This window comes from Belonocnema kinseyi, chromosome 3, assembly GCF_010883055.1.
Source record: "Belonocnema kinseyi isolate 2016_QV_RU_SX_M_011 chromosome 3, B_treatae_v1, whole genome shotgun sequence".
Taxonomy (NCBI): Eukaryota; Metazoa; Arthropoda; class Insecta; order Hymenoptera; family Cynipidae; genus Belonocnema; species Belonocnema kinseyi.
In genome coordinates, this window is record NC_046659.1 from 91,392,114 (window position 1) to 91,410,176 (window position 18,063).

General features: G+C 29.5%; 1 protein-coding gene across 1 annotated transcript in view; it reads right to left on the reverse strand.

The window, feature by feature from the left end:
- Positions 1 to 3,622: 3,622 nt before the first annotated feature.
- The window catches only part of LOC117169935 (neuropeptide Y receptor type 6), a 102,561-nt gene continuing 88,120 nt past the window's right edge, over positions 3,623 to 18,063 (reverse strand). Inside the window, exons 6-7 of the mRNA XM_033356445.1 lie at positions 14,832 to 14,966; positions 3,623 to 4,123 (exon numbers count right to left, since the gene is read on the reverse strand). Of these exons, the coding sequence (XP_033212336.1) occupies positions 3,826 to 4,123; positions 14,832 to 14,966 (433 nt within the window). The 3' untranslated portion in view covers positions 3,623 to 3,825. The remainder of the gene's footprint in view (positions 4,124 to 14,831; positions 14,967 to 18,063) is intronic.

An 18,063-nucleotide genomic window follows, 5' to 3' on the forward strand; every position in this document is an offset into this window, starting at 1 on the left:
AAAACTTATCACTAGAAATTTAATGATCAATTGAAAACTACAATAATAAATAGTTAAGTAGAACTAATATGTGTTAGAAATTTGTATTAAAGTAAATTAATGATAGTTTACTCATTTAAATTTAGAAAGTACATAGAAAAATAACTCGCTTAAAGAATGATAGAGAAGAATATTTCGATTGATTTTATTTACGGTTTATTGGCGCTCAAAATTTAAAGGCAATAAAATTATTTATTAAAAAAGATTTTTTTAAATTAAAAAACTAGCATCACTAATGTACAGGCATTGGTAGATAATAATTATAGTAGTAATAATTAAAATTATTATTATCCCTCGTATTATCCAAATAATTGTTACAAATCGTTATAGAATTTAATAAAAAGGGAGAATACTAATTTGCAATTAGATTAAAAAGGTTCTCTCAGGCCATATGATTACCAAATAAAAATAAAACTTAACTTTTCTGAGAGAGAACAACTTTTTCAGACATATATTTTTATTAAAAAGTCTCTTGTATCTTTTGGCTGTCTTGCGTTTTTCTCAAAAGGGTAGAGTTCAATTTTATATATAAGACCATTGCCTCTCAGTTGGCTTATAGATCATGTATGGTTTTAATGCCTTTTGCACGGTTTCTTTTTTTGAATGGAAAAATATGAGCTATTTTGTATCAATTTAAAATTGAAGACGTTTGAAAGCATTTAGGTTTTCTCAGCTGCAGTTCTGAGATCATGTGAGTTCAGATTAACTAATTTTTTATTTAGAGTAAGTTATTCCTAATGTATACTTATAGCCTTATCACAGAAAAAAAATAAGAATAAAATTTGTTGCAGTAAATTTTTTAGAACGATAAAGTTTTGTTTAGCCAACTTCGCGTCTTTCAAAAAACATATGTTTTTTATGGAAAAACAAAAGAAAGTTTTACCGATATTTGTCTAAAGTTAATCCAGTGAAGTTAATTTTTGTTGCAGAGAATCTTTCGTCGCAAATCGATGTAAAGTTTATCTTCTGTTTTTTCTGTGATAATTTTGAACAGTTACTTTTTTGAAATACTTACCCCTTTTCCTGTGAGATGACAAATATAAAAATACTCTTGAAGTTACATTTTTATAAAATTTTTCAATGAAAATAAAGTGTGACATATCTAGATCGTTCCTTCGTTGTTTGTTTACAGTAAAATTTGTTACAGAAAATGTAATGAATTTGACAGTAATAAAATGATATTATTCGAAATCTATTTTCCTTCTCGATGCTTTCTCATTTTTTAAATTATACTAAATTTAAGAAATACTGTCAAATATATCCTCTCTTAAACTGAAGCAGTGAGTTTAACACTGGTTGGATCAGTATTTTGAATTATCACTGGTGAACCAGTGATTTTTACGATTTTTTCTAGGTGAAACAGTAAGTGACTCAATTAAAACAGCATTACTGAATATACCGGTGACAAAGAATGATACGTTTAACCAGTGATATAGCGCTGTACGCGACCAAGAAATGAACCTCCAGTAGTCCGGAAAGCGTGTGTTGCCGGTCGAGTCTTTGTTCTTCTCAAGCGGAAAAGAACTTTATTGTGTACGTGTTTGTGTCAGAAGTATTTTGGACCTGGCTGCAATAAGCAGGGAATATTATATTTTCGCTTGGAACTGGGGAGACCCCTGGCTACATGAGTTAGGGCGACGCTTCACGTTGATGTAATAACAAGCCTTCCCATAGTTAGGTGCAATATATTATATCCTATTATATTGCAGTCCGGCCTTTATTTATTGTTGTGAGAGTTAACTGCGGTTTTTAAAATATAAATTTGCAAAGGTGAGCCCAAACTTGATGAATGATAGGTGTCACACCTAACCAGTTGACGGACGACAACGCGTATGACCAGATGTCTACTGATACTGAGTTACCAGTGAACCTCACTTATTAATCCAGTGACGGGAATTCTACTGAATGAACCTGTGAAATCTCACTGAATGTCAGTGACACACTTCTGACTGTTCCAATCAGTGAGGTTTCACTGGAAATCAATAATATTTCACTGGTTCATTTTAAGAGATTCAAATATGATATTGTAATCTGAATAAATATGTATCACTCCACAAGAAAACGTACCATTTTGTCGATCATAGTGTTAGGGAGTACTTGTGTTTTTGTAAATAAGTGTCAAATGTATCGATTTTGGGGTTATGATGGTAAATCATGCTTCAATATATGCTCTATCTGGTCGCATTATCCTCTTTTCCTGAAAGTAAACGGAAGTGTATAATTTTTATGTTTGAATAAAACATGTAACACGTGCGCGAATTTGTCCCACTGACTCATTTTTTTAAGCAAGGGGGTTTGTTCTGAATTTGAGTCTTGAGAATGTATGCAGCTGTATGTCCCTACATGCAAAACTCCATGCGAACGAATTGGTACCCTTTCCTATACATATTATGTAATGATATCGTTTTTAAAAGAATGTGGTAAGTTCTGACGTCATGTACATAAGTAAGTAAGTAAGTAGGATTTTTGAACTAAAAATGGTATCCTAGCAGATATAAATTTTAATTTTGATATAAAAAATCAGTTAAACGCAACAGACCATACAATTCACTTTTTTCTTAGGGTTTCTTAGTGCCGGGTATAAACCATTATACTCCTATAGCTTTGGTTGGGCGGTACCCGTAGTACTTTTATTCAAGAATGCAAAGTGAGGGGAAGTAAAGGAAATTAGGGGAGAGAGAATAGAGCAATTGAGGAGAGGGCAAGTAGGAATTGGTAGGAAATGATGGAAGGGGAAGTAGAAGGAATGAGACGAGAAGAAGTAGGGTAAGTGAAGGAAAATGATTGAAGAGGAAGTTAGGAACAGTGATAAGAGGAAGTAGGAGCATAATGATAGGAAGTAGGAGAAGTGAAAGAAAATAAGGCGAGGGGTAGTAGGGGATATGAGGGAAATTAGTGTTGGGTGAGTAGGGTAAGTGAGGGGAAATCATAGAAGGGAGGTATGGGAAATTATGGAAGAGGAAGTATGGGAAATTATGGAAGAGGAAGTATGGGAAATTATGTAAGAGGAAGTAGGGGAAGTGAGGGGCAATTAGTGGTGGGGAAGTAGGTTAAGTGAGGGAAAGTTAGGGAAGGAGAAGTAGGGGAAATGAAACGATGGGCAATAAGGTAATATTTACGAAAATACTGAAATAATATGGGAATAGATTTTTAAAATAAAATTGATATGTACTTAATGTATTGAATTCAATACGAAATGCTTAAGATTTTATGTTGAAATATATTGAATTTTCAAACAAATATTAAAATTTGTAATCAAAAGAGATCAATTCTGAATCAAAAGTTGAAAATAAAAGAATTAAAAAGAATTAACTATCAACGAAAAATAGTTAGATTTTCTTATTGGGTTCTTTTAACTCGTTTCAAATGCAAGTAGAAAAACGAGAAAAAGGAGAAGTCTTTTTAAAAAAGGAAAAAAAGAGGAATTATTTTACAAAGGAATAAAGAGGGAAATAGGGAAAATAATATAAAATAAAATGACCAATTTTAATTTTTTATGCATATGGTAGAATTGTTTTCACATTTATATTTTCCGTGTGTGCTGTCACATATTTGTTTTGCACTCTTTTTTAACGGTAAATTAGGTTAAAAATGTTTATATAAATATTTCTAATGTCAGAACTTTTGGATCTCTTGAGAATTTATTTTATTTTATGATGAGATGTCGTGTTTGCGTTTCTGACAATATGTTTTCATATATCAGAACTTTCCACAATCTCTCTAGGACCTATTTTTTAATTAGGAGATGAAAGGCAATTATTTAATAATCCTTTTCAAATAAAAAAATTACTTTATCAATGTCATGCGTCGCATGTTATTAATGGATAGCGAATCAGGGCTAGGTGCATTCGAACTGCCACGGGTGCTGACACTTCCTCTGGTGCTACCTCGCATACTTCCAGCTCGTCCTCCTGTACTACCGCAGTTACTTCCGGAAATACTTCCGATTGGGAAATGGTGCAGTTGGTCGACATTGCTGGTTACGATTGTTTGCGGTTCACTTCGGGATGCTGTGCTATCCTCGCGAGCGTTCCTTAGACGGTTTGAAAACCGGAAGTAGCCACGCAGGCGCTCTTTAGCCATTCTGAATAAAAAGGCACAACATTTCTTTACATCAAATTTCAATTTCCAATCAATTATTTATTTAAAGATATGACGAAATATTGAGAGTTAATAGAAAATATTTTCCAGCATATATAGGTCTGGATGTCAGGATTTAAGTTAACAAATTAAACAAATTAATATCTTTTCACATTCTCTATTGTTTTTCAAAATGCCATCACGATATTATAATCACTGTGGAATAAAAATAAAAATTACTCAGAGGTTACTAAATCAGATTTGCAGATACATTACTTAAAACAGTCCTTAAACATTTGGTAATTGATAATTTTGATAATGTTTCTGAATTTTACAGTAAATGGTTTAAAAACTGTTGGAAAATCTTCTTTCTAGTCCAAAAATAAAATATAAATGGATGGAGATCAAACGTCATTTATTTTTTGCACTAAATAAGAGAAAAATGATCAAAATTTTGCTTTTTCAATAATTTTTTTTTGTTTACAACAGAATTTTATTAAAATTGATCATGTAATGTATAGATTAGATTACATAAAAATGTAGATTTATCAATGAATTAAAAAAATACTTATAATTTTGAGGTTAATCGTTAGCTTAGTTTCCAATCATTTCTAGTTTTTATGTCTATTGTTTTTATTTAAAGAAATTCGATGACTTATCAATCATTTCATTTACTTTATAAATAATATATGATCGCTTAAAGCTCTTAATGATGTTATATATAATAGATTTCAATTATTTGTTTTGATAAATTTAAATAATTGTTAAGTTTTAAATAATTAATGATTATCTACTGTAGGATAATTACTTATTGTAAGGTGGTCTTCCCTATACGATTACCAAACATTTTTTTAAATCAATGAAATTCATTAAATCAAATCTTATTTTGCGCTCACTCAGAATTGCTAATGATCATTTCAATAACTTCATATCTTGAAAAATTTACCAAAACAGGCGGGGTTTTTTCCAAGAAATAACATGCTTATAACTTCTTCGAAATTCTTTCATACAGTGAAACCCTTCAATAGCCCTCTCTTCTATAGCTCTTCCGGGAATTGACGCCGCGCCGCAGGTGGGTGTAACAGGAGCTGCGCGGGGTGCGCGGGATTTACGGATGTCACTCAGGGGAGCACGTAGGTGTGAACAAACAAAAGCGGAGCGGGCTATAATTAGTTCCCACCCAACGCTAGCCCCAAGATCTACTCTATAGAAGAGTTTCACTGTACGGTAACTTGGCAAGTAAATTAAACATAGAATATATAACCTATATCCCGTTGAGCATGTTTACTTAAATACTCTAGCTCGAATTCAAAATTTCAAGTTTTCGATTTTTTCATGTTTAATATTACATCAGACGCTTTCCTGGTCAGGAATATCAAACTTGGGAGCCATCTCGCCGATTTTAATTTATGTCTTTTAATTATGGATACTTTTTAATTATAATTATTATTTTGTGGCTAAAGGATTTTCAAAAATGGTGAGAGTTGCACAATTTTATAAATTTAAGGCTGATGTTTCTCTAAATTTTAATAATGGTTACAATTTGATTTTAACTTTATTGCAACTTGTAGGCATTTTCTAAAACAAAATGCTGCTTTACACAAACTATAGAAGAAAATCTTCAAAATTTGTACAGAAATTATTAAAACAACTGTTTGATGTTAAATCGATGAGATGACTGTCAGATTTGATAATTCTGACCTGGAAAGCGTCATCAGTTAGCACATAATTATTTCGATAAGTTATTTTCGTGAAAGTTGTAGCTTGAAGTGACTGAATGATCGAGTACATCTTTTATTGTGTTTCCGACTAATAGACTGACACATTTATTATTTTAATAACATGGCTGGCGAGTCTTACAAGCTTTAGTTTGTAATTATAGGAAATGATTAACGCGCGTCTAGAGCGTGCCGATACGCTTTCGCGCTGGTTTTCGTACTTTTAATTCTTACACTTTAACTATATCTTTCAAATATCTTGAATATTATAACTTAAATCGCAAACTATGATTTAAACTTCTGAGGAATTAGAGACATAAATTGGAACTGCATTTTTTCCCATTTGTTTTCAAAGAAGGTTTTCAAAGCACTTACGGCTCTGACGATTACATTCTCATTATGACACTTGCGCTCGATAATTTTTGTCCAGTTGAAAAACTTTATCAATATAATTTGTCAATCTTGTTAAAATTTACTAAAAATAACTCGTTGAACTTACGGATCTCTAAAAAATAAAAATGGCATATTTAAAAAAATGATCCAACTTTTTGAATTTTTGTCTAATTAACAAATTTCATGAGAATAGTTTCTAAATACATATATTTTATATCTAGTAGAAATTATAATTGGTATTTCTGAACCTACTACAAAAACAACTTTGTGTTCCTTTTCTTGCAAATTTTCAAAATGTTGATAAGCATATAACTTTCTTAATTTTTATCGAAATTAAACACATCATTGGGATAATTTGCAAGTCTTTTTGTCACGTACCAGAAAATTTGACAGAAATGTCTAAATCTCATACTTTTTTTTAATTTTGAAAAAGCTTTAACTTTTTGAAATTTTGTCTAATCAAAAAATTTAACCGAGATAGTTTCTAAATATATTTGATATCTAGTAAAGAATTTAAATGGAATTTCCTAATCTATCGAAATAATATTTTTTTCTATTATTCTGAATATTTTCAAAATTTTCAAATGTATATAACTTTTCTAATTTTCATCAGAATTGAACATTTTATTTGGATAATTGGCAAGTCTTCTACCCATCTATCAGAAACTTTGACAACAATTTCTAAAATTTGAAGAAAAACATTTTCCGAATTTTGAAAATACTCTAAATTTTTAAATTTTAATTGGAAATATTTGCTTAACGAATTTAACCTTCATTTTGGGTACCGTAAAGAGGGTCTTGAAGACTGACACGATTGCACAAATTCTTCAAAAGTTAGCCTGGCTACAACATTCAGGTAACCATTCATACTGCCGGACAGACATGCACAGGCATACGGACAAACCCACAGACAAACAGACATGATTTTCGGACGCTATGAGTGCCGAAACGTAGAGATCCGTTTAAAACCAGAGATCGAAAATTTGGACGATGACATTACACTCTCATGAATGAGAATGTATTCAACGCAAATAAAAATGTTTAATTAAGTTTTAGAGAAACCATACTTAAAATTAGAGAAATTTTTGGATAGCTATTACGAGTAGTAACTCACTTCTACTTATTTTACCATTTAAGTAACACTAGTTCAAATTTAGGAAGTATGATAATATGCTCAACCATTTCATGTTTTATTCATTTTGAAATTCTTGCAGCATTGCCGAGAATTTCAGCGCCAATTTCACGTACTACTAGGAAATAGGAGAAGAATCTCATAGAAGTATTCAGCCAAAAACATGTATAGCACCAAATTCAGATAAGACGTATATAAAGCAGTACGTGCAGAAAATACGACCTGTCCTGAAAGGATCCGAAAATCAAGGATCCGATTTTGCAAAAAGCGAAGTTCTTTTTCACATTTATATGGATGTGCACAGAGTAACTATGAATTGTAAAATTTGGTATTATATTTACTTTTACAGGAGTTTCACGGCAAGCTAGGATGTAGTCGAAAACTTAATAATTTCTATTTAGAGTTGGAAAAAATAAATAAAATAACTAACTAATAATGTAAAGCACTAATATAGTATACTTTGCGCACTTCCCTACTTCTAAATTTCCTACACACTTAGAAAAAGGTTTGGTTGTCCGAACATCTGATGTGAATTCAATATTTTTGTTTCAAAATATTTTAAAGGATTTGATTCGAAATTTTATTCATATTGCTAATATATTAAAGCTTTCTATTAGAAATATAAATGTATCTATAACCTGAAAGGATAAACAGTTTTCACATAAAATAGAAATAATTTAATTTCAAGCATATTATTAAATTTAAATTATCACCGAAAAAAATGAGCAGCGCAGTAAATTTATTACTATTTCATAGTTTTATGAGTAAAATGACTTTTAAGTCGATGTAAAGAATTAATTGCATATAAAAATGTATAATTACTATCTAAATTTGTATGGTAATTTTAAAATTTGAAACCCTGATTTTTACAATCTATTTATAAGATTTGAATTATCGTCGACACAAAATTATCGATGCAGTTTTATGAGTGATACCACTTGTGTCAGTCTAAAGCTAGTTTATCAAAACATAGATTTAATATCTATATTTGCATAATTAAAATCAATTAGGTAAACGAATATTTTCAATTTTTAAAACGTTATTGAATCTCAAATTAAAATAATAAAGAAACAAAGCATCATTAGAAACCAAATTTATGATGCCAAAACTTGACGATTATTATTATTCACTAGCAATATTAGAAGCGCGTATTTGCAATATTTATTTTGGATGATTATTAAATCTAAAATAAAATAATTCTATTTCGAATATGTAGTTCGTGCAAAGTTTTATTTTTACCGCAATTTTTTTCTAAATTAATTGGAAAAGGGGCTTAGTAAATTGGAAACCAAATTCTGAATTATTCAGTTATTAATGGTTTTTTGAAAATTTTCAATTATTTTTCCATTTTTGATTCTTAACATTTGAAAGACGTGACTTTTCAAGTTTAAAAGCTATAAGTTTGATATTGTACCATTTTGCATCAATTCAAATGAAAAATTAAAATTATACATGTTCTAAATTGGGAAATGGTCAACTTTTACTTTGTCAAATAGAATAATTACAAATTTTAAATGCGTATTATAGTTGAAAATACATTAGTCAAATTTCGTAGAAAATTCGCCTATTGCAAATTCAAATGTTGAATTCCGTAGAAAACTTGCCTGTGAAAAATCCCACTGTTGAAGTTTCAACAGTTAAATTTTGTAGAAAATTCATCTGTTAATAATTCAACTGTTGAATTTTATAGCAGTTTCGTCTCTGGAAAATTTAACTGCTAAATTTTTAGCAAAGACAATTAATTTTATAAAAAAAAATGCGAATCTTGAACCAATTTTTCAAAAAGTAGTTGAATGTTCAACTAAAAAAAAATATATTTGCATTGAAAATAGATAATTTGAATTTTCAGTTAAAAAAATGAATTTTCAACAAAATAGTTCAATTTTGAACCAAAAAGATAGATATTCAAGTAAAATAGTGGAGCTTCTACCAAAAAATGAATGTTTAATAAATTAGTTCAAATTTCTACCAAGCGGTATTCAATTTTCAGCGAAATAAGATTAAATTTCAATCAAAAATCTAGAATATTTTAATTATCGGTTAAGCAAATTACTTTCTAACAAAACAAAAAAGCAATTTTTCTTCTGAGGAGATAAATTTCCAACTAGAATGATGAATCTTGAAAAAAATTAATTTTTAACAAAGTATTTCAACTTTAAACCAGGTAGTAGAAAGGCCCTTTGAAATTTTGAAAGTTACTTTAAAAATATTTAGTTATTGATACTTTAAAACAAAATTCAGTTTTTAATTCTTATGTTTTGAAAGATTGGAATTTTACAAACTATTAAATTATATTGTTACAAGCTGTAAGTTTCAAGCTGTAAGCTGTAAGCTAGGTAAGATATGAAATTATTCAATTTACAGTCTTACAATATTTCAAAATGGAGAAACCATACAAATTTTATAGTATTTAAAATAATTCTGACTTTTTTTACAATAAACTAAAATGGTTAAAGACTCCACTCATGCTTAAAATAAAAAATGCAATTGTAATAGGTTTGACAAATTTCTTTATTTTTACTGAAACCACTGAAACTCATACTAAAAGTAAAAAAACTTCTTCATTATTTCAAAAATATCAGTTATCAATTATTAATTTCATTTTACTATACAATTTTAAAGTTTTATAGCTCATGCCAAAGAATTCCATATATATTATCAATTGAAAACGATTTTATTTTACACTATTGTGTTTCCATTACTTTAATTAATTAAACGTAGCAATTTGTCGATTATTATATACAATAATTTTAATTCAAGTTTTTAGAAGTTTCAACTATAAATTTTAATTAAAAATTTTCCTCTAAAAGTCAAGTCTAACATAAAGTCAGGTATCAAGAATCCCGCGTAAATTTGATTTAATTTTTACAGAGAAATGAAAGTAATTTGATCCCTTTGCGGAAAGTACACAGTATTTGTTGCAACGCAAAATTGAAAACTTTGATATCCAGTAGTTTTGGAGTATATTTAAGGGAAAATAATGAAGTCTGGTACATGACCTTAAGCTCAATGAAACCCAAGAATCGATATTACAGTTGAAAGTTAACAAATTTTTAATTAATTAAAATTTAAATATATTTTCAAAGGTTTACGCTCACCGTTTGGTTCTGACAGTGAATACTATATCATGTGGTTTTTCATTAAGGAGACAAAACACAGAAAAAAATTGACACGCCTTTCTTGTGTAATTTCGTCCTTTTCGCGTAACCAGACATTGCTAAAGAGAAAGAAGCAGGGCGGAATAAATAAAAAAAATCGAGAAAGGACTAAGAGAAAAATGAGGTCAAGCACTGTGTTCAAGTATACTGCACCTATTTCCAGATTTAACATTGTTGGTTGCTCTTAAAAATGCGTCGAAAAAATTTACGATAAAGTGATGAAACTTCGATCTATTTCACTATGAGTGACCTAATTTTGCGTTGACATTTTTAATGAATAATGTATTTAAGGAAATATTAAAGAGAGTGCGACCTCTGACATGAATAACATCAAAAATTGCCCTTCAGCATATTGTTCACTCCTTGTTACTTTGCTTATTTGCTTATAGCGAAGAAAAAATCCCGTGCAGAAATTGCCCTATTTGGGCTCATTAAAAAAGTGGCGCTGACAAGGCGCACACCAGTTTTTATAGTTTAAAAAAACGTAATTAAATCACGATGGGGCACAAATGAAGAATTAAAATATAATTATCTGTCATTAATTGTAAACGCACTATTGTTGTTCCGAATTGAAAACAATAAAATGATTTCCACATATGGGGCCATTCACAAAATACGTGATACATTTTTCTCTTAACATGGATAATGATACTATGGCAGACCCCCACCCTTCCCTAAACGTATCACGTATTTTGTAAATGACCCCTATGAATAAAATAAAAAATTTGTAGAGTTTGTGGCGTCTTGACCCAGCCTTAATCCAAATTCATCCAGATAAAGCGATGTAACAGCTCATTCTAATAGTTGTGTAGCAGGTAAATTTATTTAATTGTCTGGAAATTAAGTATTAAGAATTATACATTAGTAGATGATTCTAGTTTTTCGAATATTGTAATTTTTTTCTCTCTTCTTTTGATAAAATATAACTCAATCAATACGATGAAAAACAGATACAAAACCTTAATAATTCTAATCTAATCTGTATTTTCAGTTGCATAATACCAAAGATATTAGGACCTAATGTCTTTGATAATACTAAATAAAGTAAGTTCTTCTTCATGAAAGTTTTTGTTTATTATTACCATAATTTTAAAAAATAGAGCATACTATAGAAAAACTGGACTGGCTTTGACAAGTTTGCCAAGTAGGGAAATATTCTGCAAACGCGTTACACATCATGTATGGCACTTGCCAGTTCACCTGGAAAGGCCCACACGACAATTAGGGAAAACTGTTCAGTGGCTTACCTGGCTCACATTTAGAATTCTGCACGGGATCAAATGCTTATAAAAAGTTCCTTCGTACAGTAATACTATTCAATTTCAATTTGATTTTATTCGTATTTTTAATTTTTTTCAAGTAAAAAATCCAGTTTAAAAACTTTTAAATCGTCAAAAATTTAACATTTAAATTTTAACACAATATCAAGTAAAAACAGTTAAATTTATCTACGCAAAACAATGTCTTCTTATAAGTATTCATAAAAACTTCCAAATTACGTCGAAATTAAAAAATTTTATCAGTACAAAGAATGATATTCAAACATTTTTAAAACATAAATAAGTTCATACCGATTAAAGGTCAAGCACAACTTTAGAAGTATATGAATGCTCAAAATGATACTAATTGAATTTGAAGGCTAACAAAAAACATTGAAAAATTAAAAAACGAAGTTTGAAAAATATTTTTAATTATGAAATTTCCAAAAGAATTATGTTCAAAGTAAAAAAATCGAATTAGCAATTCTACATTGAAGCTTTTACAATATAGGAAACAATTACATTTTTAAATATAAAATTTATGTGCTCGAATAAATTAAACCGATTTAAATCTAAGAGCTTAAAAAGTGGCATTTAAAATTTACTTAAACAAATGTTGATGTTTTCTAACTTTTCTTTTACACTGGTAGTTTTTTTTTCGCGACTGGTACACCAACAAAATGCTTGGTTGGCTAAACAAAAGTTTTTTGTCTCCTATATAAGCAGCAAAACTGTTTGTTTGAGCCAACCAATTTATTTTGTTGGACCGTTTGGTTTATCTAACCAAAAAGTTTGGTATGCTCAAAAAAACAATTTGCAGGCACAAAAAACAGTATGTTGGTTTAAAGAATGTATTTTGTAGAATCAACAGTATTATTGTAAAAGTAATAAAATTACTTGGTTGTAGTGGCAGTATGGGTTTTTAAAGAGAAATTTATACATACTTGATGGATATAATAAAATATCTAGTTTATGCGAGAAAACGTTAAAGTAAGAAAAAATGGATTGTTTCAATAAAATGCGTTTGATTTGCTAGGAAATTTGCTTCATTAATCACAATTATATTTTATCGCGATAATACATGATTACAGACGAAATTGTGATTAACGGAAAGACTTCTCAAGTCAAATGAATTTTAGTAAGTCAAAGCATTTTCTCTTCTCATAATGTTTTTTTGTTAAACAAGGAATATCGCGTTTTATTTTTTCAAACAAAATAGAGAATCTAAGTTTATAATCCTGATTATTCTTGAGCCAATTCGAGGAAAATCACTATCGCTACTGTTACTTTCTATAGGAATCTAACTCTGAAGAGAAAATATTTCTAATTTGCAAAGTATTCGTAAAATTTTCCCGGAGAATACCTGAGACTAGTCACATACAATAAGGCTTTTTTTTCAAAACTATTTTAAATCTCTCAAAGATAAAAACAACAATACGTTGCTTATTCTGGCTTATCAGCTGATTTCAGTCATATTGAAAACTGAAGTTTGATACGAGCAACCAAATTCTTTGGTGTAATTAGCAAACTGTACTTAACAATAATTTTCGTTTGAGCCAAAGAAATTCTTTTTTTTTTACAGATTTCAGGTTCACCATAAAATAACCTAAATATGAGATATTGAACAGTATAGCTTTGTATGTTGAGTATGTTGAGCCTATTCCTTGAGATCGTGGACCTCTTTCAAACCTCCTTTAGCTCAAACACATTCTTTGATTCCTTTTCAGTGAAGTGCTTCATTTAAACTTTGAGTTTAAGTTGAAAATTTAGCAAATAAAAGAAAAACGTATAAAACGTTCAGTTATTATATATTTAAATAATTTGATCTTAATTGGTTTTTGTCTGCTGATCTAAAATCAATATTTTTAAGTATTGATTTTTATTTTTAAGTAATAAAAAATGACTTTCAAGCTCTGCTGGGATCCGAGCCCAGGTCTTTCATGGATTAAATTAATCTCATCTCTCCGTGTAGCTTAGTCAGCTTAATGGGACTGGCAATCTGAAAGACTTGGGTTCGAATCCCAGAAGATTTAGAGAGCAATTTTTCCACAATTTAGAAATAAAAATCAATATTTAAAAAAACTGATTTTAGATCAGTAGACCAAATAAAATTACTACCAAATTATTTAATACATTTTATCTGGTCAAAATCATAATATCAAGAATATTATATATTTATTTCATCTTTTTCATCTCTGGGAATTAGTAATAAATAACTATTATTCTTGCTCTATTATTTTATCTTCTTCGAATCGGTCCATTTGAGAATAAATACTGCAAATATTCGAAAGCAGTTCAAATGGATAAAATCATGATATATTTGTTAGTCAGTCTCATTCGCGCTGCTTTTTGATCATACAGATCTGCATTATCCAAATAATGCAAAATGGTATAAAACGTTCAGTTATAATATATTTACTTAATTTTTCTTCTCTGGAAATAATAAATAAATAATAAGTATTCTTTCTCTATATTCACTAGAAAAAGGTTATGTTGAGCAAACTATTTAGTAAGTAAGAAATGGTATTGTTATTTTATTAGTTGACCCAACAATTCCATTAGTTGCAGGGACTATTTAATTAGAACCAGATAACTAATAAAATAATTTTACAAACTAATAAAATAGCTGTATAATATTTTACTAACTACTTATTTGGCCAGACTAATAATTTTTTCAGTGTCATTCTGTCTTCTTCGAATTGTTCCATTCTAGAGAATAAAGACTGCAAATGTTTGAAAGCAGTTGAAATGGATAAAATATATGTCTTCAGACACACTCATATTTACGGGATTTTTCTAAATGAATTATTCATATAACTTCGTTTGTGACTTAGGGGAAAAATGTTGACGCAGGGAGATTGTAACGTCGAAGAAGAGGGTGACCCTCACGAAGAATTAAATTGAAACTGAGGAAAGATATTCCTGAATTTGAAATCACCCATGCGATTTCACTCTGCTTGCAAAATGATTTTTTGTTCCCTCTTACTTTGTTTGACAACAAGAGTTTCTTTTTAGCATTTAGAAGGAATTCTGTGGAAATATCTTTTCTTACCTGCTCATCTGCCAGGATGCATAAATACCAGGTGTTGTTACAGTAGGCAAAAATGCAATCCAGACAAACACGGTATACGAAACGTCAAAGTATCCGCTGTTCTCGTACGTCTCGTGAAGAGCCAGTTTTGCTATTCTGCAACAGAGGGTGGCAATAACCGTAAAATTAGGTATGCTGCAGAAATGTACGTGAAACTATGTTATAAGATTTAATCGTTATGAAGGTAACCGTAATCACAGGCACGTGCACGTCGGGCAGGCAAATTACTACTCAACTAGGATTATTTAAATTTCAAGGGTCTTGAGGCATAAGAGCTTAAGTGCCAAATATCAAAAATGCCTTTTGTTGGCTTAAAATAATTGTTTTGACCTTACACGTTTCTCTGTAGAAGACTATGGTCCAGTTCGATTTGAAAGTGGGTTAAAATCCATGTTTGATAGATTTTTTGTCTTTAAATAATTATATTTTCTTTAATGTTATTTTCACAATTCAAGAGAGCTAAGAACAGTAAAAAATGCTAAATAGCAGTTTTATGTCCAATTCGTGCTAAAGACAGTATTTTTTAAAGTGAATTATTTTTATTTTATAAGTGACAAGTTTTCGAGATTTTGAAATAATTTTCAATTATTTCAACAATTATTTTTCGTTTAAAGAATATTTTTTCTAAGTAAATCATGAAAAGTTACTATTTCTCGAGATAAATGATATAATTGATGATTTTAAAATTTTTTGAACAATTTCTATTCATTTAATTTTTTTCCATATCATATCGTTGAAAGTTAGTATTTCATAGAATTAATAAGCTAATCAATGAATGTTAAGAGGGATATTCAGGATATTTTGCAATTACTTAAACAGTTTTAATTTGTTAAAACAATTTTTCCCCTGACAATAGTTAAAAATTACTGGTTTTGCTTCCTCACAGAGGCAGCTTTGTAATGGTTACAATTACGAAAATATTTAAATTCATTTCATTAATCGTTCCTCAATTTAAAAATGCCTAATACAATTTTGTTGAGAACGATTACAGACAAATTGATGAAATTAGAAGACGTTGTTTTCACCACTAATGTCTGAAAAGCGAGTAAAGGATTTTTGAATATATTTATTACACTTTTCCAGAACTTTATATTACATAAAAAATCGGTTTTTATAGCAAAACTTTTTTTCATTTATATAATTCAAAGGTGATAGAGGAATATAAAATATTCTAAATTCGAGGCGAATCGATTGACCTATAATATGAATACATTGTCTTGAAGAGTACGGAAGTTATCGAAATTTATATAATTTAAAAAATCGATATAAAACAAAAAACTCCCTGTTTCGAGTCGGTTTGAATGACCTATTTATATTTTGTTTTTTTTTATTCCTCTATGAGGAAGCAAATATATTTGCTAATTAATTATGGTGAGAAAGCAAAGTGCTTATCAAATAGGCACCATATAATATTAAATACAATCAAAGGTAAAACACCCGCGATCGAATTGAAAGTTAGTCTCTGGAATTAATAATGCAGTTAATTAATGCTAAGAGTGATATTTTTGGTGAAAGGCTGTTTGAAATAATTTATACAATTAATATTACTTGTTTCTTTTTATAGAAAAGGGGCCTTTCAAAAAATACGTAACGCTTTTTTGGATATTTTCAAACCTCTTTCTCTCTCTATGTGTTACGTAACTTTTCCCACAAAAGCTGATTAATTGAATAAGAGATTAATAATAATTCCTTTTATAACTACTATACAGAGAATAAATCTAGCTGTTAATTCTTATGCCAAGTCAACAATTCCATTTGATATTAAAAAATTATGTAAACAAGAACAACAATGCCAAGGCCATTAAAATTCTGAACCTTAAAGCTGAACTTTTATTGAAGAAAGTAGTGTAATAATGTTTATTCGTTTATAAGATTTGTTTATTACGACAAGATTATGCTTCAAATATTTATTTTTATTAAACTTATATTACAAAATTGTAATCTCTTAAAAATATTAATCGATGTCTTAATTTGTCCGCGAAAATCCATTTCTGGGACACTGTGAGTCGGGCCGATGCAAAGGATGCAAAGCTACTATGTATATCACTCGTTTGTTTTTGACTGCGATATTCTAGAACAAAGAAATATTTGCTTTTCCACACTGAGAGAAATTACGGGAGATTAATTCACGGCACTACTGCTTGATTTTATGATTTTGCGTGAGAACTAACATCTCGGAACCCTTGTTTTTAAAGCATAGGATATGGTTCTTTTTAAAATGAATCGTGTTAGAGTAATTCCCAAAACCAAAATGTCAGAATACAGAGACAAGCTACATCGTTCCATTGAAAGTTTGTTTAACATCAAGCTATGGCGTGGACCTGTTTCTACTACTTTTATTTCAGAATACCGTATTTGAAAATAATTTAATCTCATGTTTTACTTTGTAATTAAACCTTTAAAGAAGGATTTACACCATGAAAGTGGTGATAAGCGGGACTGAATATTTCCTCTGAATCTTCAGGGATTATACTTTTTACTCTAAAAAGAAGTGATTCTCGTTTCTAGTTCCATAAAAGAATCCTCTGATGACAAAATTTACTATAACGAATTAAGAAGTCCATTTTATAAATTTAAAACGAATTTGAATGTAATTACAAAGTTAGTAAACGTCCATACCTACAATCCGATAGAATTTGCATTTGGTATTCAGCAAGAAAATTACTACTATTTCAAAGAGTAACGTGGTTACAGTTTTGAGAAATTTGAGAGCAGCGATTTAATATAGCTCGTATAGTAACAATAATATAAATGAATTATTACGATGAAATTAATGATTAATTATGCTTAAGTAATTTGATACACGGTAAAAAAATTGAGCTGTGACAGGGATATTATTCCTTATTATAGCCAAACATTTAGCTGAAAAGGAACGAAGGAATTTATAAAGATCCCTGGATCAGCGAAAATGAATATCCTTGACCATTTTCCATATACCAGGGATATCTTATAGTCAAACCCCTGATAAGTGTACCTATAAAAGAGATATTAAGAATAGGTGTCTGAAGGAATGGTTGGAAGAGCACCGGTGCATTATGGGAGCAGCGAAATATTAAATATTAAATATTAAATGGAGTTTATGATGCAGTAATAATAATAATTTACATTTGTTTCGATTGTAGGCGATAACTATATTGAAATATCAAGAAACGCGATAAAAACAACAAACTTGACCTCCAAATGCATTACACGG